This window comes from Pleurodeles waltl, chromosome 7 (assembly GCF_031143425.1).
Source record: "Pleurodeles waltl isolate 20211129_DDA chromosome 7, aPleWal1.hap1.20221129, whole genome shotgun sequence".
NCBI lineage: Eukaryota > Metazoa > Chordata > Amphibia > Caudata > Salamandridae > Pleurodeles > Pleurodeles waltl.
The window spans coordinates 417,910,291-417,938,243 of record NC_090446.1 but is presented as its reverse complement, the minus strand read 5'-3'; the positions used below and the strand labels follow the sequence as shown (position 1 = coordinate 417,938,243).

At 45.7% G+C, this 27,953-nt stretch overlaps 1 protein-coding gene across 3 annotated transcripts in view; it reads right to left on the bottom strand.

Moving 5' to 3' along the window:
- Positions 1 to 27,953, bottom strand: part of GSS (glutathione synthetase) — a 1,684,034-nt gene that overhangs the window by 1,609,462 nt on the left and 46,619 nt on the right. For all 3 annotated transcript variants that reach the window (XM_069243914.1, XM_069243916.1, XM_069243915.1), the window contains one exon: positions 756 to 895. In XM_069243914.1, coding sequence (XP_069100015.1) covers positions 756 to 884 — 129 coding nt within the window. In that variant the 5' untranslated portion in view covers positions 885 to 895. The remainder of the gene's footprint in view (positions 1 to 755; positions 896 to 27,953) is intronic.

The window sequence follows — 27,953 nt, the reverse complement described above, 5'->3', positions numbered from 1 at the left end:
CTCCCTCGAGCATTCTGACCGCGGCGGTTCAGCCGCGGTCAGAAGCGGAAAGTCGGCGGTCTCCCGCCGACTTTCCGCTGCTCGGGGGAATCCTCCATGGCGGCGGAGCGCGCTCCGCCGCCATGGGGATTCAGACACCCCCTACCGCCATCCTGTTCATGGCGGGAAACCCGCCATGAACAGGATGGCGGTAGGGGGTGCCGCGGGGCCCCTGGGGGCCCCTGCAGTGCCCATGCCAATGGCACTGGGCACTGCAGGGGCCCCCGTAAGAGGGCCCCGCAAAGTATTTCAGTGTCTGCTATGCAGACACTGAAATACGCGACGGGTGCCACTGCACCCGTCGCACCTTCCCACTACGCCGGCTCAATTCTGAGCCGGCGTCCTCGTGGGAAGGTTGATTTGCCCTGGGCTGGCGGGCGGCCTTTTGGCGGCCGCCCGCCAGCCCAGGGCAAATCTCAGAATCACCGCAGCGGTCTTTCGACCGCGGTGCGGTGTTCTGACGGGGTTACTTTGGCGGGCGGCCTCCGCCGCCCGCCAAAGTAAAAATGACCCCCATAGTGTTGAAAGGCAAAGAAATTGGCCAACGACTTTGCTATTTAACACCTTATACAGTTCTTGGAATGTCATAATCCAGACATTATTGCACATGAACAAGGCGGCTAATCTTAAAAAATAACAAATCCTGTCGCACTGTATAATAGTGGTTGCTAAAATGGAGGACTCTCTTATATAGGTACTGTGTAAAGTGAAATTACCTCAGATAGGTTTGGCTGTTCTTTCGTTCTCATAAGAACTCCTTGAAGCAGCGCAGCATCTATTGCAACCGGAACAATTTCATTAATTAGCATATGGTCAGTGAAAACCTCCTCCCAAACTCCAGCCATTGCAATCCACGCTGAAAAGACAGAAATTGAATTATTGAGTCATTTACTGGATCATACTCACCCATGAAATCAGGAATTCTGCCAATGAGTCATACTAATGAGCAAAAAGCACTGACTAAGTCGATGGCAGCTCTCACTGATTTGAACAAGAGAGGCACATATATAAGGTTTATGACACCACAACGAAGAAACAAGTACAACCCAGAAACAGGTATTATCCTCTAATTTATCAAACAGTAACTCACTGCTGTTCAGTGTTGAACAGTTTTACATATTCAGTGAAGGTCAGTTTGGAAAAACACTTGGTGAAAACATTTCAGAGTTGGTAAACAGATTGACTAGAAAAGTGTGTAAAATTTATCTGCAGCTCAGTGCGATGAAATCCAGCACTCTAAGAACTTTATGGCCAAACCAACAAAATACAGCGGAAATCACTAATTAGGTACATGTGTATGTAACTAGCCTCGAGTTTTGGGATATAAAACAGTATCCACTCTTTCTGGTGGACACTGTAAGCACAGATTCTTTACCTTGTGAATATTCCTCAGGCATCAGACTGGATCTGGAAACTTGAAAGCAAACTTTCTGTGCAACACTACGTGGCGTTGTGTGACTTTGCACTAAGGTTGTTCCACTCCAGAAGAGACAAGCGGATTGGCATACAAGCTCAACTCATGCGCACTGATGTCAATGTCTTTCTTAGGTTTTCCACACACTCAGCAAAGGTTTTCCTCATTGATGGAAGACACTCTGCACCACCTCCAGGTGTAATTGTCATTCGTGGTCCACCAGGTGTCGACAGCTGAACTTTTCCACCTTTGCATTCCAAGATCCTGCCAGGTAGTTCACCCCCAAAGACATTCCCTATCAATCAATCCACTTCCAGAGGTGAATAGCATCCAGACATAGAACCCAAGACCACACCCTGCCTGGCTTGTTACAGTACCACATGGTGGTGGTGTCTGTGAGCAGCTGAACTTGCCTTCCTCTGACTGGGGGCAGGAAGGCCTTCAACTACAAGCCTTTCAAGGTGACATTGTTGTTTTTGCAAAAATGTAATAGCTCATGACAACTACTTCAATAATGCCTTAAGAGTTCTTCAAGAAAAAGGGTTAACTTTGAAAGTATTCAAATGTTAGTTTTGCAAACGTGAAGTTGAGTGTCTTGGTCATACTATTTCGGATATTGACTTAAAACCTACTGCAATCCTCCTGCCCTCTAGCCTACATCTAAGGAAAAACTAACAGCATTTTCAAGTTAACAGAGTTTTACTCTAAGCTTATAAACACAGAGTAAGGGGTTCACTCATATTGTGGGGCCGCTGACAACGGATTTTGCCTGGGGCTTCTCAAACTCACACTATGAGTTGCCGTGTTGGGTGCTTTGGGGGGGCTGTGTGGTAGGGGAGTTTCCATTTACGAACTAGGTGGTCTCACACACTATATAGTGTCATGCTTCATCATATGACCACCTAGCCCCACCCAGGTAGGACAGTGCAACCAGGGCGGACTCAACCTCACTGTTAAAAGAACAGGAGGGAGTGCGTGAATTCATTTGTCTGGAAAAATATGGGATCCAGCTATACTAGGGTAGAAGTAAAAACACCTAATCAGTCACCTGTGTAAAAGTACACTTTTATTAGTGGTGTCTGCTGGTGTGATTAAGTGCAAGGATGGGACACCTCTGTGAGAACAAGGATTCACTGGGTCACCTATCTAAAAGTTACTGGCCAACATGTTTCTGCCCACTGCAAAGAGCCAAGGAAGGTCTGGGGGCCTTCTTCAGGGCCTAGGATCCCTCATAGTCATTGTTCCTTGTTCTCACAGAGGTGTCCCATCCTTGCTCTTATTCGCACCAGCAGACACCACTAATAAAGCAGTTTTTTTTTTTTTAAAGTGTAGCCCGTTTTCCTTAAAGGAAAACGAGCTGCACTTAAAAGAAAAACCGAAACCTTTAGTTTCGGTATTTTTTCAGGGCAGGTAGTGGTCCCTTGGACCACTACCTGCCCTGAAGAAATTGTTTTGGGTCCATTCGCAAAGGGGAAGGGGTCCCACGGGGACCCCTTCCAATTTGCGAGTGGGTTACCATCCTCTTGAAGTGGATGGTAACTGCGATACCATTTGCGACCGCATATGCGGTCGCAAATGGTATTGCATGCCACTCCGAATCGCAAATAGGAAGGAAACACCCCTTCCTATTTGCGATTCCAAAATGCATATTGCGAGTCGGTCCCGACTCGCAATATGCATTTCTGCATAGGAAAATGCAATTCGCGAGTCGCAAACGGCAATTGTTGCCGTTTGCGACTCGCTAATCGTTTCCTGCATCTGGCCCCACATTCCTTCCACATGGCCTTTAAGTAAGCAGACATGAAATTGCTTCCCCTGTCTGATACCACCTCTTTTGGGAAGCCCACCCTGGAAAATATTCATAGGAGGGCCTTTGCCACTGCAGGAGCTGTAGTGGTCCTTAGAGGAATTGTTTCAGGATATCTGGTGGCATGGTCCACTACCACCAAGATAAACCTATTGCCTGAACAGTAGGAGGGTCAAGGGGGCCAACTATGTCAACCCCTACCCTTTCAAAGGGAACCCCAACCACAGGCAGTGGAATAAGGGGTGCCACCTGTCTTGCCACTGGCTTGACAGGTTTCACAGGACTTACAAAATTCCTTTGTGTCCTCTGACATTCTAGGCCAATGAAACAAGGGGACAAGCCTGTCCCAAGTTTTCATTTGCCCCAAATGTCCAGCTAAGGGAATGTCGTGGGCTAGAGTTAGGAGGAACTTTCTGTACTCCTGAGGAATCACCAATCTCCTGGCAGCTCCAGGTTTTGGATCCCTTGCTTCAGTGTACAAAAGGTTATCCTCCCAGTAAACTCCGTGAGAGTCACTGACATCCCCATTTGCTTGTTTGACAGCTTGCTGCCTTAGACCCTCTAATGTGGGACAGGTATGCTGTGCCACACTCAGCTCCTCCCTGGCAGGCCCCCCTTCACCCAAAAGCTCAGCAGTGTCTGCTTCCAGCTCCTCTGGTGTAGGTTCTGCACAGGGTGGAAATTCTTCTTCCTCAGAAGTTGAATCCACTGTAGAGGGAGGGATAGTAGGTAGTGTTTTACCTTTACTAACCCTAGCTTTAGGGAGCACTTGGTCCATTCTTCCAGGATCCAAGTCACCCTGTCCTTTTTGCTTTTTGGCCTGAGCCCTGGTCAAAGCAAAAATATGCCCTGGAATGCCCAGCATTGCTGCATGAGCCTCCAACTCCACTTCTGCCCAAGCTGATGTCTCTAAATCATTCCCTAATAGACAGTCTACAGGTAAATCTGAGGCAACCACAACTTTCTTTGGACCAGTAACCCCCCCCTCCCCCCAGTTGAGATTCACAACAGCTATGGGGTGGCTAAGAGTGTTGTTATGAGCATCAGTTACTTGGTACTGGTGGCCAAGTAGGTGTTGTCCAGGGAGGACCAGTTTCTCTATTACCATGGTAACACTGGCACCTGTGTCCCTGTAGGCTTGAACCTCAACACCATTTATTAGGGGAAGTTGCTTGTACTTATCCATATTAAGGGGACAAGCAACCAAGGTGGCTAAATCAATAGCCCCCTCAGAGACTAACACAGCCTCTGTGGTCTCCCTAACAAGACCAACCCCAACTAAATTACCAAAAGTGAGCCCAGCTATTCCCTTGGATTGGCTATTAGTAGGTTTGCTCCCACCACCACTGCTATTACTAGGGGCACTAGGTGTAGCAGCAGGGGTTGTAGTGGTAGGAGGCTTGGTGCTTTTCTTTGGACAACTGGGATCTGTTGTCCAATGGCCTTTTATTTTACATAAATAGCACCATGGTTTCTTTTCTTTGTTTTGATTTGAAGAGGATTTGGGCCCACCATCCCCACCAGAGTGTTTTTGTGGGCCTGATGAGATTTGTCCCCACCCTTGTCAGAAGACTTACCATCCTTCTTCTTGCCATCCTGGTCACCCCCTGTATGAACTTTTCTGTTCACCCTTGTTCTGACCCATTTGTATGCCTTCTTTCCCAATTCTTGGGGAGAGGTCAGATCAGAGTCTACCAGGTACTGGTGTAACAAATCAGATACACAATTATTAAGAATATGCTCTCTCAGGATTAAGTTATACAGGCTTTCATAGTCAGAAACTTTACTGCCATGTAACCACCCCTCCAAGGCCTTCACTGAATGGTCAACAAAGTCTACCCAGTCTTGTGAAGACTCCTTTTTGGATTCTCTGAACTTCATCCTGTACTGTTCAGTGGTTAAGCCATAACCATCAAGGAGTGCATTCTTAAGAACTGTAAAATTATTGGCATCACTTTCTTTAACAGTAAGGAGCCTATCCCTACCCTTTCCACTAAATGATAGCCATAGGATAGCAGCCCACTGCCTTTGAGGGACCTCCTGTACAACACAGGCCCTCTCAAGTGCAGCAAACCACTTGTTAATGTCATCCCCCTCCTTGTAAGGGGGAACTATTGTAAGGAAATGCCTCCTTGGCATGGTTACCCCCTGACTTTTTGCCTTTGCTGATGCTATGTTTTGAATTGAAAGTGTGCTGAGGCCTGCTAACCAGGCCCCAGCACCAGTGTTCTTTCCCTAACCTGTACTTTTGATTCCACAATTGGCACACCCTGGCATCCAGATAAGTCCCTTGTAACTGGTACCTCTGGTACCAAGGGCCCTGATGACAGGGAAGGTCTCTAAGGGCTGCAGCATGTATTATGCCACCCTAGAGACCCCTCACTCAGCACAGACACACTGCTTACCAGCTTGTGTGTGCTAGTGAGAACAAAATGAGTAAGTCGACATGGCACTCCCCTCAGGGTGCCATGCCAGCCTCTCACTGCCTATGCAGTATAGGTAAGACACCCCTCTAGCAGGCCTTACAGCCCTAAGGCAGGGTGCACTATACCATAGGTGAGGGTACCAGTGCATGAGCACTGTGCCCCTACAGTGTCTAAGCAAAACCTTAGACAGTGTAAGTGCAGGGTAGCCATAAGAGTATATGGCCTGGGAGTCTGTTTTACACGAACTCCACAGCACCATAATGGCTACACTGAAAACTGGGAAGTTTGGTATCAAACTTCTCAGCACAATAAATGCACACTGATGCCAGTGTACATTTTATTGTAAAATACACCACAGAGGGCACCTTAGAGGTGCCCCCTGAAACCTAACCGACTATCTGTGTAGGCTGACTGGTTCCAGCAGCCTGCCACACTAGAGACATGTTGCTGGCCCCATGGGGAGAGTGCCTTTGTCCCTCTGAGGCCAGTAACAAAGCCTGCACTGGGTGGAGATGCTAACACCTCCCCCAGGCAGGAGCTGTAACACCTGGCGGTGAGCCTCAAAGGCTCACCCCTTTGTCACAGCACAGCAGGGCACTCCAGCTTAGTGGAGTTGCCCGCCCCCTCCGGCCACGGCCCCCACTTTTGGCGGCAAGGCTGGAGGAAACAAAGAAAACAACAAGGAGGAGTCACTGGCCAGTCAGGACAGCCCCTAAGGTGTCCTGAGCTGAAGTGACTAACTTTTAGAAATCCTCCATCTTGCAGATGGAGGATTCCCCCAATAGGATTAGGGATGTGACCCCCCTCCCCTTGGGAGGAGGCACAAAGAGGGTGTACTCACCCTCAGGGCTAGTAGCCATTGGCTACTAACCCCCCAGACCTAAACACGCCCTTAAATTTAGTATTTAAGGGCTCCCCTGAACCTAGAAAAACAGATTCCTGCAACTACAAGAAGAAGGACTGCTGAGCTGACAAACCCCTGCAGAGGAAGAACAGAAGACACCAACTGCCTTGGCCCCAGACTTACCGGCCTGTCTCCTGCCTTCCAAAGAAACCTGCTCCAGCGACGCTTTCCAAGGGACCAGCGACCTCTGAATCCTCTGAGGACTGCCCTGCTTCGAAAAAGACAAGAAACTCCTGAGGACAGCGGCACTGCTCCAAAAGAACTGCAACTTTGTTACAAGGAGCAGATTTAAAGACCCCTGCAACTCCCCGCAAGAAGCGTGAGACTTGCAACACTGCACCCGGCGACCCCGACTCGACTGGTGGAGAACAACCAACTCAGGGAGGACCCTCCGGCGACTCTACGACTGTGAGTAACCAAAGTTGTCCCCCCTGAGCCCCCACAGCGACGCCTGCAGAGGGAATCCCCAGGCTCCCCCTGACCGCGACTGTCTGAACTCCATTTCCCGACGGCTGGAAAAGACCCTGCACCCGCAGCCCCCAGCACCTAAAGAAACGGAACTTCTGTGCAGGAGTGACCCCCAGGAGGCCCTCTCCCTTGCCCAGGTGGTGGCTACCCCGAGGAGCCCCCCCCTTGCCTGCCTGCATCGCTGAATAGACCCCTTGGTCTCCTATTGAAAACTGAAGGAAACCCGACGTGTGTTTGCACACTGCACCCGGCCGCCCCCGCGCTGCTGAGGGTGTACTTTCTGTGCTATTTTGTGTCCCCCCCGGTGCCCTACAAAACCCCCCTGGTCTGCCCTCCGAAGATGCAGGTACTTACCTGCTGGCAGACTGGAACCGGGGCACCCCCTTCTCTCCATTATAGCCTATGTGTTTTGGGCACCTCTTTGACCTTTGCACCTGACCGGCCCTGAGCTGCTGGTGTGATAACTTTGGGGTTGCTCTGAACCCCCAACGGTGGGCTACCTTGGACCAAAAACTGAAACCTGTAAGTGCCTTACTTACCTGTTGAAACTAACAATAACTTACCTCCCCCAGGAACTGTGAAAATTGCACTGTGTCCACTTTTAAAACAGCTTATTGTGTTTTATGTAAAAAGTATACATGCTAAAGTAATGATTCAAAGTTCCTAGAGTACTTACCTGCAATACCTTTCAAAAGAGCTATTACATGTAAAATTTGAACCTGTGGTTCTTAAAATAAACTAAGAAAAGATATTTTTCTATACCAAAACCTATTGGCTGGATTTGTCTCTGAGTGTGTGTACCTCATTTATTGTCTATGTGTATGTACAACAAATGCTTAACACTACTCCTTGGATAAGCCTACTGCTCGACCACACTACCACAAAATAGAGCATTAGTATTATCTCTTTTTACCACTATTTTACCTCTAAGGGGAACCCTTGGACTCTGTGCATGCTATTCCTTACTTTGAAATAGCACATACAGAGCCAACTTCCTACAACTATCTTGTGCAGATTCCTAGAATCATGCTCTTTTGCAGGATGACTATTTGGAATACTGCTGCGTCCACCATGGGGTCCTAACCCCAATTTCTGTCTTTTTCTAAATCAAAGGACTGCCTATCTAAAGCCAGCTGTTGCTTCTTGAGCTTCAGCCTGGATTCTTCCACTCTCAATCTATTGAGCTCCCTTTCTAACACTCTGTCATCAGGGTGGGTGGGTGGGGCATGCCTTGAAACAGAAGTATGGTGAGAATGAACAGAGGGAGACCTGGCCCTAACAGATGGCACTCTAACAACCTGGCTAACAGAAGTAACACTCCTACTATGATGAGAAGGAACACTCTTACTGTGATGTGAGGTAACACTATTACTGTGGTGTGAATTCACATCAGTACCAGCTATGCTAGGTGGTCTGCTAATGGGCAGGTTGGGAAGGTTCCCTTCTAAATCCTTTGCTAGGGGTGCCCCAGGGTCAGATTGGGAACCATCAGCTAATTTCTCAACAGAAGTGCCAACTCTGGTCTTATATTGTTCAATGAGCATATTAACCAACAGTTCTCTAGAGGGATTCTTCCCTACCCCTAAACCTCTTTCAATGCAGAGACTCCTTGCTCCTTCCCAGCTAAGGTGATCATAAGCAAGTTTGGACAGATCAACAGTTTGGCCTGTACCAGACATTTTAGAAAGTGTTTAAGGGACAGAAAAAGAAAGAAAAAGTTTTTCAGAACTTTTTAAAGGACAGAAAAAAAAACCTTTTAAACTTTTTAAGAACTTTTTGAAAGTTTAGAGGTACTTGTCAGCACTTAGCACAGAAGTGAGAGAAGAAAAGCAAAACTTTTTGGTTAGGAGTACATACACTGAACTTGTTTTGTATATTTTTCTCTTATGAAAAGTACAATATGACAAAGTGGTAAGTAGTTGCAAAGTACTTATCCCACCGCTGCACAACCAATGTAGGAGGCTGGACTGGCTTGTAGTGAGTACCAAGGGGTACTTACACCTTGCACCAGGCCCAGGTATCCCTTATTAGTGTAGAGGGGTGTCTAGCAGCTTAGGCTGATAGAAAAGGTAGCTTAGCAGAGCAGCTTAGGCTGAACTAGGAGACGAGTGAAGCTCCTACAGTACCACTAGTGTCACTTGCACAATATCATAAGAAAACACAATACACAGATATACTAAAAATAAGGTACTTTATTTTTATGACAATATGCCAAAGTATCTCAGTGAGTACCCTCAGTATGAGGATAGCAAATATACACAAGATTTATGTACACAGTACCAAAATATGCAGTAATAGCAATAGAAAACAGTGCAAACAATGTATAGTCACAATAGAATGCAATGGGGGCACATAGGGATAGGGGCAACACAAACCATATACTCTAGAAGTGGAATGCGAACCACGAATGGACCCCAAACCTATGTGACCTCGTAGAGGGTCGCTGGGACTGTAAGGAAACAGTGAGGGTTAGAAAAATAGCCCACCCCAAGACCCTGAAAAGTGGGTGCAAAGTGCACCTAAGTTCCCCAAAGAGCACAGAAGTCGTGATAGGGGAATTCTGCAGGAAAGACCAACACCAGCAATGCAACAACAATGGATTTCCAGATGAGAGTACCTGTGGAACAAGGGGGCCAAGTCCAAAAGTCACGATCAAGTCGAGAGTGGGCAGATGCCCAGGAAATGCCAGCTGTGGGTGCAAAGAAGCTGCCACCGGATGGTAGAAGCTGAGGATTCTGCAAGAACGACAAGGGCTAGAAACTTCCCCTTTGGAGGATGGATGTCCCACGTCGTGAAGAGTCGTGCAGAAGTGTTTTCCCGCAGAAAGACCGCAAACAAGCCTTGCTACCTGCAAGGGTCGCGGTTAGGGTTTTTGGATGCTGCTGTGGCCCAGGAGGGACCATGTTGTCACCAATTGCGTGAGGAGACAGAGGGGGCGTCCAGCAAGACAAAGAGCCCACTCAGAAGCAAGCAGCACCTGCAGAAGTGCCGGAACAGGCACTACGAAGTGGAGTGAACCGGAGCTCACCCGAAGTTGCACAGGAGGGTCCCACGACGCCGGAGGACAACTCAGGAGGTTGTGCAATGCAGGTTAGAGTGCCGGGGACCCAGGCTTGGCTGTGCACAAAGGAAATCCTCGAAGAGTGCACAGGAGCCGGTGTAGCTGCAAAACACGCGGTTCCCAGCAATGCAGTCTAGTGTGGGGAGGCAAGGACTTACCTCCACCAAACTTGGACTGAAGAGTCACTGGACTGTGGGAGTCACTTGGACAGAGTTGCTGAGTTCAAGGGACCTCGCTCATCATGCTGAGAGGAGACCCAGAGGACGGTGATGCAGTTCTTTGGTGCCTGCGGTTGCAGGGGGAAGATTCCGTCGACCCACGGGAGATTTCTTAGGAGCTTCTAGTGCAGAGAGGAGGCAGACTACCCCCACAGCATGCACCACCAGGAAAACAGTCGAGAAGGCAGCAGGATCAGCTTTACAAGGTCGCAGTAGTCGTCTTTGCTACTTTGTTGCAGTTTTGCAGGCTTCCAGCGCGGTCAGCTGTCGATTCCTTGGCAGAAGGTGAAGAGAGAGATGCAGAGGAACTCTGATGAGCTCTTGCATTCGTTATCTAAAGAATTCTCCAAAGCAGAGACCCTAAATAGCCAGAAAAGGAGGTTTGGCTACTTAGGAGAGAGGATAGGCTAGCAACTCCTGGAGGAGCCTATCAGAAGGAGTCTCTGACGTCACCTGCTGGCACTGGCCACTCAGAGCAGTCCAGTGTGCCAGCAGCACCTCTGTTTCCAAGATGGCAGAGGTCTGGAGCACACAGGAGGAGCTCTGGGCACCTCCCAGGGGAGGTGCAGGTCAGGGGAGTGGTCACTCCCCTTTCCTTTGTCCAGTTTCGCACCAGAGCAGGGCTGGGGGATCCCTGAACCGGTGTAGACTGGCTTATGCAGAGATGGGCACCATCTGTGCCCATCAAAGCATTCCCAGAGGCTGGGGGAGGCTACTCCTCCCCAGCCCTGACACCTTTTTTTTTTACTAACAATCACAGGTATGAGGGATGGCGTTCTCCTGGGGTCCTGATGGGCAGATGAGGGCTTGCACTGCCATGATCTAGTAGAGAATATCAGTAGTGCAGGTAGGGATTTTAGAACCACTGTTGTGACCATGTGGTAGGACTTCTCCTATGTTTCACTTTCCTTGTCACTGCCTTGCTTTTATTAAGTTTTATCATCCTCATAATCCCAATACGTACCGGTTTACATAGAAAGCAGTTTATTCAATAAAACTTGTTGAACCTTGTCCTGCTTCTGTTTTGCCTTTGTATGATTGGGAAACATGTGACTGAGAAAAAGTGGTAAGATCTGCTCCACCATGATTTCCCCGAGATATCCAGATGTCATGCTAAGGACTGCCACAAGTCACCTTTTACTCTTGGGTACTGGTGAGGTGCTGCTAGCTGGCTGGAAGGGTTAGGCTGATAGTTGTCACACGGCGCAGGATCAGACTCAGTTCCCCCGTGCCCTGTGGTGCTGGTACCCAAATCCAGCAGTCTTGTTACTGTAACGAGTGTCTTTACGACATGGCACCTCCAACGTTGGTTAGGCACCGAATATCAGATCTCCCAAGTACCTCCGTCTCACTACATGCTAAAGACACCCTAACTACCTTGTTAGTTAGATATCCCTAATACCTACAGAGATTTCCGTGCTATTAGGGATACCTTCCTCAGCTAAGATAACCCCCATACCCGCATTCGAGGCTGTTACAAACGCGAGAATATCAAATGTGAAAGCACTACATCTACGTTGGAGCCAATGGGTGACATTTCTGACTGCCACTGATGTAGGTTATATGTTTTTGACACAAACCTTCAGGTTCAAGAATTCCTTCAATATGAGCTTGAATATCTAATACCTTCAAATATATTGCCTCGTGATCAATATCAAACATTCATTTATACTGATAGTACCGCACAATCGACAGTAGGCACAAAACAACAGTACTCCACAGGATGTGCGGTTGTGAGTGGTGTCATGAAGCATGGCAAATTCCTTCCTCAAAACACACACATATGTTAGGGGACTGCACTGCAGAACTGGCAGAGCTTAAGGCTCTGGTACTGGCACTGGAACATACGGATCCGGAACAGCTAACATTGATGTGTGTTAGTCATATGATTGTGTGCAGTCCTTTAATGAATATCTGCATTACTGGGGCCAAAATGGGTTCAGTGATTCAAAAGTGAACACCATCAAACACAGATTACTGTGGGGGAAAATAGCAGATCAGAAAGAGATGCTACCCAATGCCCATGTAGTCCACACAATGGGTGGTCAAAGTGTAGGGATACACGTAGCAGGTAATACTGTGGCTGATTAATTGCAGCAATAGAAGCGGTGGCTGCTTCCTCATTCCAGAAAGAGGTTGGATGATTTACAAATGGCTTCTATAAAAGCTGTAGCAGAAAGCAAGAACGTAACAAAGGTGTATCCCGCCAAATATTTCTACCACATAGGTAGGCAGAACATAGCCTTTGTAACAATACCAGGGGTGGGTGATCCCCAACCAAGAGCAGAGACCAGAGTTGATAAAAGCAGCGCATAAGGGAGTTGCTTCTGCCAATGCAGGTGTGACAGCTATGATTTCCTTACTGCAGAAACTTTACTGGTGGCCTGGCCTATGCAAACAGACCATACCGTATGTCCTTTGTTGTGGCATCTGTCAAAAAATAAAAGAATCCACCGTCAAGCACCCATCACAGACACCCCTCCTAATTTCCAACAAACCACTACAATGTGTGTCCTACTACACCTGATGGTGCATACAAATACATTTTAGTCGCTGTTGACTCTTGCTCCAGATTCCTATGGGTATGGCCAACCACAATCAGCTGACGCTCGAACTGTACATCTTTATCAGGACATATGCAGTTGCGCATTTCATTCAGACCGTGACCCTGCTTTTGTCTCTAGGGCATTCAGGAACACCATGATGATGTTGGGGGTCTAACTGCCTTATTCGTCTCCCTATCATCCAGAGGGTAAAAGTATTGTGGAGTGAAAAAAAAGGCTTAAATCAATCCTTAACATGGGGGGTATTTGGTACAGGTCATAGTTGGTATAATCACTTATATGGAGTCCAGACAGCGCTGAACAATCTGCCTAGACGGTCCCTGGGAGGGCACACCCCATATGAGGTTCTGTTCGGCATACTTATGTATGTCCTGGATCTTGATGACTTTGGCACCGTGGTGGCAGATACACCTTTTGACATAAATGAACGAGTTATGTGTTGCAGGAATCACAGCAGTTCTGTGATGAACTCACCTGCATGTGCCCTCACCCTGGGAATAAGGGGTACACCAATAGCACAGACTATCTGGATTCCAAAAGTTGGGGATCTGCTGGTAACAAAGGTTGCTGCGATAACAGAATTCGGCCCTTTATACTGAGCACCGGCTCCAGTCCTGGAATACAAGGTACCAGAACTGTCATCTTACCACTGCTTCCTAGTTTGAAAGGAAACCACCTTGTATCCATCGACAATGTTAAGTTACTTCATGTGGCCAATCCTACACACTAGACAGAGGACTCTTGGTTAGTTCCCGAACCCCGCTCACTACAGACTAGGATACCCCTACAAGTTTTAGCCAACAACACTGACACAGTGCTTGGGGTGGGTGGAAAATGATCTTTCATTAGTATCAGTAACTTCGCCTGCGACAAGCAATGTCCACACTACTGACCAGTATCATTCAAATTGAACAGAATCGGATTAGGTAGTTTACTACGAACCACTGAGGGACACATCTATCAGTTCAACTTCTCTGACATCAGCTCCACTATTTGCATGAACTGCTTCTGGATATTTTGCTGACATCAATGATTCATCTGAAGTTCCTGTATCAAAAGCACATAAGCTGTTCACTTACCTTAAAACTATCGGATTACTCCATGGAACTATTTATGGGTTCTATTAACTGTGCTTGCCTTTCTTGTTTCGATTGGTTTTGTCATTGTTTTCTTTCTACTGATACACAGTCATTATCTTCCAGACGCTCTGCTGTTCAACTGGTGGATGAGGTCCTAAAACCACATTTGTCTTCACATAAGGTACTGAGAGACGTGTCCCTAGTGAACATTTTAGCTATAACGATTACTGATGGGATTGTTTGGGATAAAAGTATCCTTTGATGTTTTTGGGCCGACAGAGATTCTTCAAATACCTTATGTGTTTAAAGTTTCAATTAATGATATAACACCAGAAATAGTTTCTGATGATTGGGATGTAAAAACAGTTGATTCTATGATTTCTGAGCTTGAATATTACACTGTATTAGAAAGTGAAGATGTGTAACTAACAACTGCTAATTATGGCAATATGTTCTAGTACAACCATTATGGACATAATTTCGTATATAAAGCCAGCAGCCTAAGAGATGTTTACAATTACACACAATAGGAACACTGTCCTACCGCGCCAGTGGATAGTTGTAAAATATATATGGAACAAGCATTTGTAATGTAATGGTTCTCGCATTTGCTCCAGTTACAGCTATTAGCAGGGTAAATTCCTAACTGGACTTTTCTTGCCACATAATTTAAAATGAAAAGCAAAACAGTTGATATAAGGGAGACGATTCAAAGTGCCACACCTGCCATGAGCATGAGCGCGAAGGAGAGAGACTAAAGGAAAAAAGTTTGCTCGCAGTCAGACGGATCAGCAAAAATGCAATTATCCATGTCACAGGGTCGGTGTCCAAAGCGGTAACAAAACTGCCCTAAGGAGGGATAAACGTAAAGCATTTACCAGTGATAACAAAGGATTTTTGTAAGTCAAGTGCATGAACGAGTGGTATTGATTGGCATGCAGTCGGCGTGGTTAAAAGCCCACAGATAGATTACACCAGGCCAGAACGCTTGCGCGTTTGACCTAAAAATTTTCAAATTTCACTGGACACGATGTAACAAATGCTGAGTCTTATTATTTCAAAATACCTCCTATGAAACTACAAAGTATTTTGTTAACAGTTACCAAAATAATTTATTCAGATTCCTTTGTTTCAGAGTTAGTGGGAGAAGGCTATGAATATTGGTTAAAGTCAATTGATTTAAAAAGGGAAGCTTTGTTTGGAGCATGTGGCGGTAGACCGACACAACTATTCTTTACCCATAACCACAGGTATGGGAGAAAGGGGTTCTTCCGGGGGGCCTGAAGGGCAGATTAGGCCTTACACTGCCATGCTGTTGTAGAGAACTTTAGTAGTGCAGGTAGGGACTTTAGAACCATTGTTGTGACAGTATGGTGAGACTTTTCCTATGCTTCAGGTTCCTTGTCACTGCCTTGCTTTAAGTATGCTTTATCATCCTCTTAATCGCAATACATGCCTTTTTACATAGAAAGCAGTTGATTTAATAAAACGTATTGAACCTTGTCCTGCTTCTGTTTTGCCTTTGTATGTGTGAGACACATGTGACAGAAAAAGTGATAAGCTCTGTTCTACCACGAGTTCCCTGGGAAATCCAGATGTCATGCTAGGAGGCTGGCCTGGCTTATAGTGGGTACCTTCTGGTATTTACACCTTGTGCCAGGTCCAGTTATCCCTTATTAGTAGAATAGAGGTGCTTCTAGCAGCTTAGGCTGTTAGAGGTAGCTACGGCAAAGCAGCTTAGCCAGAACTAGGAGACCTGCAAAGTTCCTACTATACCACTTATATCATATAGCACAATATCATAAGAAAACACAATACTCAGAGTTACCAAAAATAAAGGTACTTTATTTTAGTGACAATGTGCCAAAAGTATCTCAGAGGATACCCTCACTTAGGAGGTAAGTAATATACACAAATTATATGTACACAAACCCAAAACAGGTAAGTAACAGTAAGAAAAGTAGTGCAAACAATGTAGAATCACAATAGGATGCAAAAGGTAAACATAGGCCTAGGGGCAACACAAACCATATACTCCAAAAGTGGAATGCGAATAACGAATGAACCCCAAGCCTATGGGAGGTTGTAGAGTTTCGCTGGGACTGTGAGAAAACAGTAAGGGTGTCCAAGATACCCCAACCCAAGACCCTGAAAAGTACGAGTAAAGTTACCCTACTACCTCAGAAAGACAGTATAGTCGTGATAGAGGATTCAGCAAGAACCACAACTGCTACCAAAGCACTGAAGACGGATTCCTGGACTTGAGGACCTGTAAAGGAAGGGGACCAAGTCCAAGAGTCACGCAAGTGTCCGGGGGGGGGGGGCAGGAGCCCACTAAACCCCGGATGAAGGTGCAAAAGGGCTACCTCGGGTGGAAGAAGCCAAAGATTCTGCAACAACCGAAGGTGCCAGGAAACTCTCCTTTGGTCAGAAGATGTCCCACGGCGTGCTGGAGGATGCAGAAGTGTTTCCATGCAGAAATACTGCAAACAAGCCTTGCTAGCTGAAAGAGTCGCGGTTGAGGATTTTGGGTGCTGCAGGGGACCAGAAACCAGGATGTCGCCCCTTGGAAGAGGAGCCAGGGGGGTGGGGTGCTCAGCAACTCAGAGAGCCCCCGCAGAAGTATCGGAACAGGCACTTAGAAGATCTGAGGACAACGGCCGACTCAGAGTCACAAAGGAGGGTCCAACGACATCGGAGTCCAACTCAGCGAGTTGGGCAATGCAGGACAGAGTGCTGGGGGCCCAGGCTGGGCTGTGCACACGCTGTACACAGGTTTGCTGTCTGGCGTGGGGAGGCAAGGACTTACCTCCACCAAATTTGGACAGAAGGGCCACTGGACTGTGGGAGACACTTGGACCCAGCTCCTGTGTTCTAGGGACCACGCTCGTCAGGATGAGAGGGGACCCAGAGGACCGGTGATGCAGAAGTTTGGTGCCTGCGTTGGCAGGGGGAAGATTCCGTTGACAAAAAAATCCTTTGTTCTGCCTTCCTGGGACCAGGCTACCCAGGCCCCAGGGAGGCAGAATCCTGTCTGAGGGGTTGGTGGCAGCAGCAGCTGCAGTAGATGCAGTAGATGCCCCAGAAAGGCAGTACCCGGGTTCTGTGCCAGAGACCCAGGGATGCATGGAATTGTCCCCCCAATACCAGAATAGTATTGGGGTGACAATTCCATGATCCTAGACATGTTACATGGCCATGTTCGGAGTTACCATTGTGACGCCACATATAGGTATTGACCGATATGTAATGCATGCGTGTAATGGTGTCCCCGCACTCACAAACTCCGGGGAATTTGCCCTGAACAATGTGGGGGCACCTAGGCTAGTGGCAGGGTGCCCACACAATAAGTAACTTGGCACCTAACCTTCACCAAGTGAGGGTTTGACATATAGGTGACTTCTAAGTTACTTAAGTGCAGTGAAAAATGGCTGTGAAATAACGTGGACGTTATTTCACTCAGGCTGCAGTGGCAGTCCTGTGTAAGAATTGTCTGAGCTCCCTATGGGTAGCAAAAGAAAAAGAAATGCTGCAGCCCATAGGGATCTCCTGGAACCCCAATGCCCTGGGTACCTAGGTACCATATACTAGGGAATTATAAGGGTGTTCCAGGGTGCCAATGAGAATTTGTAAAATTAGCCACTAGCCTGCAGTGACAATTTTAAAGCAAAGAGAGAGCATAAACACTGAGGTTCTGGTTAGAAGAGTCTCAGTGATACTGTTAGGCACCACACAGGGAACACATATAGGCCACAGACTTATGAGCACAGGAGTCCTGGCTAGCATGATCCCAGTGACACATATCAAACACACAGAGCCTCAGTGATACAGTTAGGCACCACACAGGGAACACATACAGGGCATACATTATGAGCACTGGGGTTGTGCCTGGCAGGATCTCAGTGACACATAGGCAAAAACAACCATACATACAGTGAAAATGGGGGTAACATGCCAGGCAAGACAGTACTTTCCTACACTAAGGACTGCCACAGATCACCTTTTATTCCTGGGTACTGGTGAGGTGCTGCTGGCAGGCCAGAAGGTTTAGGCCGACAGCTGTCACATGGCGCAAGATCAGCATCCAGGGATGCTGCCGCAGAAATCCAGCAGTCTTGTTACTGTAACAACAGTCTTTACGACACACTATGTAATGGTATGTAGCATTCTATTCATGTTGTCTTCACGTGCTGTTGGTGTGCAGGGACAATGATTTGGAAACAGAATGCTGGAGGGACAGAAATACAACGGTTTGCGTGGGAGGAGAGACGGTCCCTGGCGTGGAGTAGAGAGGCTCTTGTTTTTGTACACACGGGTACGCAACAAAACAATGAAGAACTTGGTATTGCTTTGCATGCTGTGCAAGAATTGTTCTTCCTGCAACAGTTAGTTAAACAAGAGACTCTGGTCCAATCTTTGCAGAAAACACATCAGAGATGCGCCTAACGCATGCCAAACATGTGAAACTAACTCAAAATAGGGAGGCTGGATTTGGCACACTATATTCAGTTCCTCGGCCGGAGATGTACTAATAGGAATGGATGTTCCACTGTCAGATGTCTCTTCTGTTACTGTCCTGGGGGGTGGGGGGGATACACATGGTTATCAGGTATGCTCTACATTAAGAACACATGGGGTCGCGCGTTTCACCGAGAGAAGGAAGCCTACGGAGTCCCTGGTGCCTGGGGGCGGGGCTGTGAGCCCTTTAAATTTGAACTGAGACGCGCCCGGGCAAAGCCTGGGCCAAGGGCGGGCCCGTCCTTTGCCCGTCCGTGCCCGGTAGAGGCTGGGCCACCCCCCTTGGTTTTCTCTTCCAAATTCTTTGTTCACACATCTCACAAGAGTGTAGTGAGTGCCCTTTTTTTTCTTTTTTTTCCCCTTTTCTTTTTGCCTTACCTATCTTACTTCCCTCGCCAAGTATGGGGAAGCGTAAGGCGCGCACCAGTCCTGATGCTGCAGGTACTAAATCCAAAAACCTAAAACTTAATCGAATAGCGCAAGTCCACTCAAACTGCGTCTCAAGAGAAATTGATAACTTAATTGAGGAGGTGGAATCTATTCTTAAGGAAAAGGAGAGCAAGGCCTGCAAGAGACTGAAATCTGGGACTTTACTCCCGTTCCTAACAGCAGGCCCAAACCTTTCTATTGATCCCCAGCCCTTGATTTCCCCTGTGCAAGTCTCTGTATCGCCTAGTCAGTTGGGTTTGCCTAAACCTTTGACTCCCCCAGGTCTATTGGACAACTTCGATGCCAACTTCGATGCCACTTCTTACGATCTAATTCTCAGTGGCATCCCTTGCGCTAATCGCTTTTCTACTTTAGACCAGGTTGACTCGGTGGGTGCCAACCAACCTCCGATATCTTCACACCTTATCACTCCCTGTGACTCTCCAGGAGAAGACGTACTAACAATAGTCTCTACCTTAAAACGTGAAGTCGGGGAGCTAAAGGGTATATTGTTTGAGGTTCTCAATCTCTTAAAAAAAAATGATTCACCTCCTCAACGTTCTCTGATTCCTGTGCCGGTACAATCTTCTTGTCCTTTGGGCCCGGTTGCACTGCCTGCTATTTCCTCAACAAGTGAGGACCACAACAAGGGCCCAACTAATAAGCCAGGCCATAGGATTCAACCGGCCACCTTGGCAGTACGTTCAGCACCCTCCTCTTTTGACTTTGGTCAAGTTGTGGCCTCCTCTAATTGTATTTATTTGTGCAATGTTCCTCCTCTTACATCCCATATCAGAGAAGATACCTCCTCCCTCGTTAATAAGGTGGTATATTGGATTCGTCATACCAGGGGCTGTGCTTCTATCATTCACTCTGATATTGTTTTTGCTTCTCGAGTACGTGGTTGTCCCGGTGGCCGCGATACCATCAAAATTAACCTCACTAACCCCGAATTAGTTAGGAGACTTTTGCAGATGGAAGCCCGCAATACGCTAAGAACTGTTTTTGATATACATTTCCGCGAACGCCTGCCTACTATTGGCAACAAGATCTTGCCTGCACATCCTCTTGGGCCCAAGGGAAGCCCCTGCAGTGTTCCAGTTCCTGCTCCTAAGTCTGGCTTGTTGCCTTTCCCGGTTGATGGGGCTGCTTTGGCTCATAATCCTAAACATAGTGGTACTCAAGACCCCGTCAATATAGGGGACACATCGGATGTTGACTGACTACTCTTCCCTAATCATTGCATAACTTGTGCTCCACTTGTACTGTCTCAAAGACCTTTAATTAGCCCAGGTGGTCCTAACCCAAGTGCTTCTTTCCGTACTCCTATAGTTAATTCTAAACTAATTACGGATTCTGATTTTGGTACGCTCACTTGTAACACTCCATCTTTTGAAGGGTATTTGCTGTCCTGGAATGTGGCGGGTATTAAGAGCAAACTGCCTGATCCGGAGTGGGGGGCTTTCGTGGAATCTTACTCTATCTGCATGTTCCAGGAAACTTGGGCAATGGGTGGTATGTATAGGCAAGGTTATCGTTCTTTTATAAAAAAGGCAACTCAATCCCCCAGGGGAAGGGCGGTTGGGGGTCTATGTATCTGGGTCAAGATGTCTGAGATGGTTAGGGTCAAGGAAATTCCTGTTGATTCTTGTGATATTTTAGCCATAGTAATACAGCCTAGGTCTAGTACTCCTGTGCTGTGCATTAATATCTACAACCGTCCAGGTGCCCTTAACCAACAGTCTGATACCATTTATCGCTTGCATAATGTTCTGTCTGAATTCCATTCTAAATATCGAGTCATCATTGCTGGTGATCTTAACGCCCAAATTGAGTTTGGCTCAGATTTTGCTGAGTCCACTCAGGATGAGGACGTAGTGTGGAACATTCCCCCACTCCATCTTCATCCTACGCCACTTTCTCCTTCCCCTAGGGTGTCTCAGATAATAGACCTTGCACTTACTTATGGCCTCCGTTTTGGAAATGGCCGATTCCCAAATGATAACCCTGCTAGGCCCACTTTTTTCCAGAGGTAATTATAGTAGCTGCTTGGATTATGTCATCTTGGACTTACGAGTTTGGCCCTTCATAACTAATGTAGAAGTGGGTCTTCCCCGCACAAGTGACCACGCCCCCCTGTAAATTGCATACAATGTAGCCCTGTTTGACCTACCCACTGGTTTGGCTGGCCGAAGTGTTTTGTCAAAACTTTCCACTAGTAAGCTTGCGGTAAAGTGGCCCTCATTTTTTAAATCTGATTTACTGAACCATAAGCTTGACATTATGATGTCCCGTCACCAACTTTTTGAGGTCTCCATTGCATTATCTCCTTCAGAAATTTTGTCCGCCCATGTGGGGTTTTTTGCGGAACTTAAGGAGCTTTTCACTAAACCTGCCAAATCCCAAACAAAATCTTCTGCCCCTAGGTGCAAATGGTTTGACAAAGAGTGCCGGGTGGCCAAGTATCTTCTATCTGAAGCCTTAAAGGCAAAGAATCTGGACGACATTATACATGCGAGAAAAAACTATGTGTCTACTCTCACTCTATCAAAACTCAAATATGAGGAGCATTTATGGGAGTGTTTGGCGGAGGCTGCTAGCTCTCGCGACGCCAAGCTCTTTTGGACTTTGGTTGCGCGTAGCGACCCAGGCCTGTCACCCACTACTGAATGTCATATCGACCCAGGAACTTGGCTCTCTTACTTTCGTGAATTGTATGGCTCTCGGACGGAGCCCTATGATACTCCCATAGATTATGCACTGTGCCAGCCCGAAATGCCGCCCTTCACCCTAAAAGAAACAGAGATGGCAATTTGCGCTCAAAGATCAGGTAGGGCCCCTGGCCAAGATGGTATTCCCTCTGATCTGTATAAATCAGACCTATCTGTGTGGACCCCTTATATAAACAGGGTATCAAACACCGCCATGGCATCTCGATCCTATCCACTTTCGTGGAAGATGGCGATTATTGTCCCCGTTCATAAAAAAGGAGACAAGAGCTCCCCTGGGAATTATAGGCCTACCAGTCTATTAGACAACTTGCAGAAAATCTTTTCGTACCAGTTGCTAACTAGATTAAAACAATGGATAGTGAAAAACCATGTCTTAAGCCATCTCCAGGCAGGATTTAGGGACAAGATCAGCACTATCGATCAGATCTTCCGATTTACCACCATCTAGTGGAAGACGGTAGATGCAGACAAAGGCCACTTATTTGTGGCCTTTGTTGACTTGAAGTCTGCGTTTGATCTGGTCCCGCGTGCTAAGCTTTGGGAGGTCCTTAGTACCACTGGTGTTCCGGGTTCCATTATTAATATTATTAAGGATCTTTATTCTGATAATTGTGCTAAAGTCCGCTGGGGTACCATTGGCGATCTAACCCCTGCTTTCCCAACTACACGGGGCGTGAGGCAAGGCTGTGTTTTGGCGCCCACCTTATTTCTTTTGTTTATTAATGCATGTTTGCCATATCTCTTAGACTGTCAAAGTGATGCCCCTAGCCTGGGCGGGCAGAAGATCCCCTGTCTTCTGTTTGCAGATGATACCCTATTGCTATCACGTACTGCTATGGGCCTTTCTAGGCTGCTCTCCAGATTTCTGGAGTTTTGCACTGACCATGGGTTATCAATTAATTCAGCAAAAACAAAATATATGGTTTTTGGAGATAGTAGAAAAAAAATGAAGAGGCCTGTATATTTGGATGATGTCCCTTTGGAAAGGGTGGGCACCTTTGACTATCTTGGTATCAAAGTGGAAGATTCACATCTTTGGCATGCCCAGCGCCATAAATCTTTATTATGCCTGAAGCAGAGGGCGGGTGGAATTGTCAGATTTGCCTCTAGTTCCCCGAAATTTGCAATATCTCCTGCACTGGAAATATACAAAGCTCAAGCTAGGGGGGCCGCCCTATATGGAGCCGAACTTTGGGGCCATTGTAATTTGGTGAATCTGGCTAGCGCGGAAAACCAGTTTTTAAAAATGATGCTAAAAGTTCCATCGAGTACCCCATCCTTGCCCATTCACCTGGACCTAAATCTTTTCTCAATCTCACAGATTGCTGCCCTAAGGCCCCTGCTGTTTTGGATTCGGCTGTGGACAACTGATGCCCTAACCCCTTTTCGGTGTGGCCTCCTAAATGTGGTGGGCCGTGATTTTAGTATTAAATCCAAATGGTGTGTATTCGTTGAACAATCTTTTTCCCGTCTGGGGTTAGGTTCCTATTGGCATGATCCTATTTCTATTCCTAAAAATGCTGCACAGCTGTTAAAGGATGCTTATTGGCATAATGTTCAGGTTGGACAATTTGCTGGCTCGATCCCATTGTCCATGTCTGACAATTTTTTACTTGTCAAATGCCATTATGAATTTGAGCCCTTTTTGGATGCAAAGTTATCTCCATTTGCTCGTGCCCTCTTTATCAGGTTTAGGATTGGGTCCCTCCCCCTGTGCTGCCTTACATACAAATGGTCCAGTTCAACTAATAGATCTAAAGGTTGCCCGATGGGCTGTAAAGATGTAGAAACTGTTTCACACGTTTTCTTCCACTGTCAAGCATATCACAAACAAAGAGCACTTTGGCTTATTCCGCTTTTTAAACAATTAGGAGCTAGATCCTGTCTCCATGTTGAGAGAATTTTAAAAAGCGACCCGTCCGTCAAGATAGCTCTACCAGTGGCAAGTTTCCTCTAGTCTATCTGGAGGTTGAGATTAGCAAGTTTAAGGGATAAAATGGTGTAGTTATTGTTTAGTCCTATTTATGTATATTTTTCCGACTTGGATGTATGATCGTAGCTTTTCTCTGTACAGGACATGGATCTTGGCTTGATTCCTTATGGATTATTTATAGACCTATGGAACTGTTCCCTTATTTTATGTCGTGAGAATTTTAAAATGAAAATCATCCACCCAGACAGTCTTTTTAATGGGGGGAAAAAGGGGAAAATTCTTATATTATTATGATATCCGAGTTCAGCAATTTCAAGGAGCAAGCGTGGGGAACTAATTTTTAGACTTATCTATTTATATTTATCAAATTGGATGCGTGATTGCTCCACAGTATTCAGATATTGGTGTATTATATTTTTAATTAGTGCTGATTCATGAAATTATTTTCATTTTTGAGTATTGCTTTTCACTATATTAAGTGATGTTTATCTGACTGCTTATTTCTTGTTTGTTTTTTAAAAACCTGTCTTGCCCCTTTTTAACTGTACTTTTACTTATTTTTTTTACCTCCTTGCTTTTAGAAGTCCTTTCTTTCTTTGTTGTGTATTGTACTTTAATGGTTTGTTTTTACTCACCGAAATAAAGTTAAATGATGATGAAGAACACATGCACTCACTTTAGTCAATGAGCACATTTTGCACACATTGGAAACAATGATCCCCTTTGTTAAATACCATATCATTTTGATGGGAGCCTCAAAGTGTATGTTGGATAAAACAATAGATAGCTCCAGGGTATCCTGAAGACCATTAGAGAGCATCTTCTGCTATCAAAGGCATGATGTCCAAGAGGATTTAACTAAATTAAGGAAGACAACCAAAGGAGATACAAGTACTACTCCTTTTCACATAACTCCTATTTGAGTAGACTTCACCTCTAATCAACTTGCACATGTAGACAGATTTGCTGAAACTGAATATTTTGACAAAATGATTTCAAATCAAGCTCCACTAAAAGAAAGTGTTTTGCTTATGGGGCTCTCTGCCCATCCTGAAATAAAAGCTACAAGTTAGAGCATCATTGTATGCACCCGTCAGGGATACTATTTCAGAGGGTGCTCATTATTGTTTTGCTTAAACGCAGGCTCAGGGACTACTCTGGGGTTTTTGTTCAAGGTTTTCAAGACTACCTCCAGGAGGAAAGGGAGAGTTATGAGAACAGGAATGGGTGAGGATATGTAAAAGGGACTCAAGACCAAAACTAATTTCCTGGAAGCATCACAGCAACTAGGAATTCATGGCTACATAATGTACTCAGTGATGCGACACAAGGGTGGAAAAAGACTGGGAGGTTGCTGGCATGGTTAGTAAATGGATAGAATAAGACAAACCCTTTATGGCTATCCATGACTGTCAAACTCTGGTTGATCAAGTACAAGTTAATAACTGATGCAGAATACTACTGTACAGTATATCTGTATCATAAATGATCTGAAATTGGGCATATATAATGTTCCTGTCTGTTGAAGTGCACCTGCCTATATTGAATGATGAACAACGTGACACTGTCAATGGACCCATCATAGAGGAGAACGTAAAATGGCCAGTGACTTAATAGAGACAGGTTACACGCTGGAAAGGGGAGACAGATTGCAATAGAGTTTTATAACACCTATAAATATACAGACACAGCTAATGTTGGAAGCATTCAACAATGTCTCCAACAACCGAGTGCTACTAATATCTTTGAAGGAGGCCACAATAGTAGTGCTGCAGATTCTTACCACCGATTATCGATGACAAATATAGATGATAAAATCTTCAGAAAAAATTATGGTTGGAAGTTGTCTAAGGTGCTTTTTACTCTGGTGGGAGAAGACCAAAAAGGATTGCGGTAGGGAGGAACACATCCTACTGTAGTAGAAAGGTGAAAGGCTTTTTTATTACTTGAACACATGAGGAAACTTGATGAAGCAGATGTCTTGGCCAATTTAGATGCCCATAAGGAATTTTGTAGAGTGGAAAGGCAATTTAGGTTTGAGATACTGCTCCTAAGGTAGCTAAACTTCACCCAAGAAGTGGTGGGGGTGGAGTCTGAGGTGAGTCCCAAATAAGCCAAATAGTGGATGTACAGCTTGGGGAGAGTGAATTCCATCATTTTGCGCAGTCTGTACAAACTGTGACTAGCCACATCCTAAGATGTAGTGCCCATGGAGGTGCTGGTGCCAGCCCAGCCTCACAGAATGGTGGATGCAGATTCAGAGGGTTGCTCAGCCCACTCCCCACAGAGCAGGGGGTGCATAGCACATGGTGCTTCATTCCCATAAAACATGTGCAGAGGGCAAGGGCCTCTCAGCTATGCTTCCACAGAGCAGTCATTGTGAAGCCTCAATACAGCCCATCATGGTCGATGGGTGATGCACAAGCTACACTTCTACAGTGACATCTGCCAACTTCACTGGAGATCAACTATTCATGTGAGAACAAGCAAGGACAGTCTGACCCCTGTTCACTCAAGTGGGACTCCGTGAGGTTGCATAGGGGTAGAGTCAAGATAAGTAAGAAGAAAGTATGGAGAGTGGCCACAAGAAGGGACATGATAGTGATGCTGGCAAAACCACATCTCGCACTCTGTCACACATGGGATCTTTTTTTGCCCAAAAGGATATGTTTGCAAATTAGAGGGAATTGGGACCTCAGTTAAAAAAAAAACAAAAAAAGTCAGATAGAGAATTTCAATCTGGGATTAAAGCACCATGACCCCAAAAGCAGTTCCAAGTGTCACCTTTCACCATCCTTGGTCCCACCATCACACCCATCGGACACTTAATAAGCGCTTTAGTCTGGCGAGTCCCACAGTTGAGGTGGATACAACTGTGGGCTTGGAAATCTCCTGTGCATCAAGTGTTGTGCTTTCGAACTTTACACAGGTTGCTGCACAGTGCTGGATAGTGTACTTCAGCCACCATTCTATACACGCAGGAGCTGTCCATGCCATGTGCAGGTAATGCAAAGCACTGATACCAAAAAAGCAGAGTATCTGCGAGTCCGTGCTGAGCTTTTAAGTGGCAACCTTCTGATATTAGCCACCTTACTCTTACACACAGTTGGTGCATTGCCTCATGATGTTTTATGTAGCCTTTGCAGTCATTAGCCAATGTAAGATTCCTGCACATTATGATTTTGTTGGAGCTATGCTTGCTCAAATATCTACCACGACTGACTGAAATTCAATCATGTTTCCTCTCTGATAGTAGAAATGCTTGATGAGAATTTTGCCCACTACACCACCTCTCATCCAAATTCCCTTAGCAAAGCAGAAATTGCATGAAAATAAAAAAAAATTTAAAAAAAATCGCCATTTAACGTCAGTTGTCTTTGTTGTGTAAAATATATTTTTTTTGCACTACTTTCTACTGTTTGGAGCTGCTGCACTTTAAAGGTGGACATTAATGTGGAGGATTGCCCACGCGAAATTGGCAGTCACTAACGTCCATCCTTCTCTACTGATCTATGTAGCAAGAAGTTGCGTTTTCAGTGTTTTTTTTGTTCCTTGTGCAAACTTGAAACTGAAGTGCAGAGGCAATATTTTTATAATGTTACTGTTACCAAAGTAATTTTGTGCATTATCATCAATATTATAACCTTAGCTTGAATTTTTACTATCATACTACTTGTCAAAATGTTAACTATTTTGACGATTTAAGAAGCTTCAATAGTATTGCACATCGTCAAACCGTAATATGCAATGCACACGATTCACCGTAATTATGGACTGTGAATGTTGCTTCTGTTCTACACAGAATGATAGTATTTTTCTGCCTGTCTCCAGTTTCATGCCAACAATGGAGTGTTATTAATATCTATGAGGGAGGCCATTTTAGTAGTGCCTCGGATTCTTTATAGTGCATTTTGCGTGCATAGTTCACCTAGGTCTACTGTTATAGGAACACATTAAAATTTGATATCTGTCGTACTTTCATATTTATTGAATGTTGACAATTTTAAAGTTCTCCATCATTTTGTTTTGATGGTGCTAATATACATTTTGTGCAGTCATCTTGTTGTGTAGCCATTTTAGTTATAGATCCAGGCACGTTATTTTAGCAAAACCAGGCCTGCCACTGTGCACTAAACTAGATATAATTTATTCAGCTGTTTATTATTTTAAAAATAGCCGCATTCACGGTCTCGTTTTATTTTTCTCTATCTAGCTGTTCTTTGCCTAGGCCAGCACTGCGTTATTAAACAAGACATTTCTTTCACTCTGTGCTTCTCCCAAGGCTGCAGTAAGATAGGTTGCCGGTAAACGTGGTAACGCTTTGTCTTTGGTATTCATAGAAACATACACATCCTTACGTA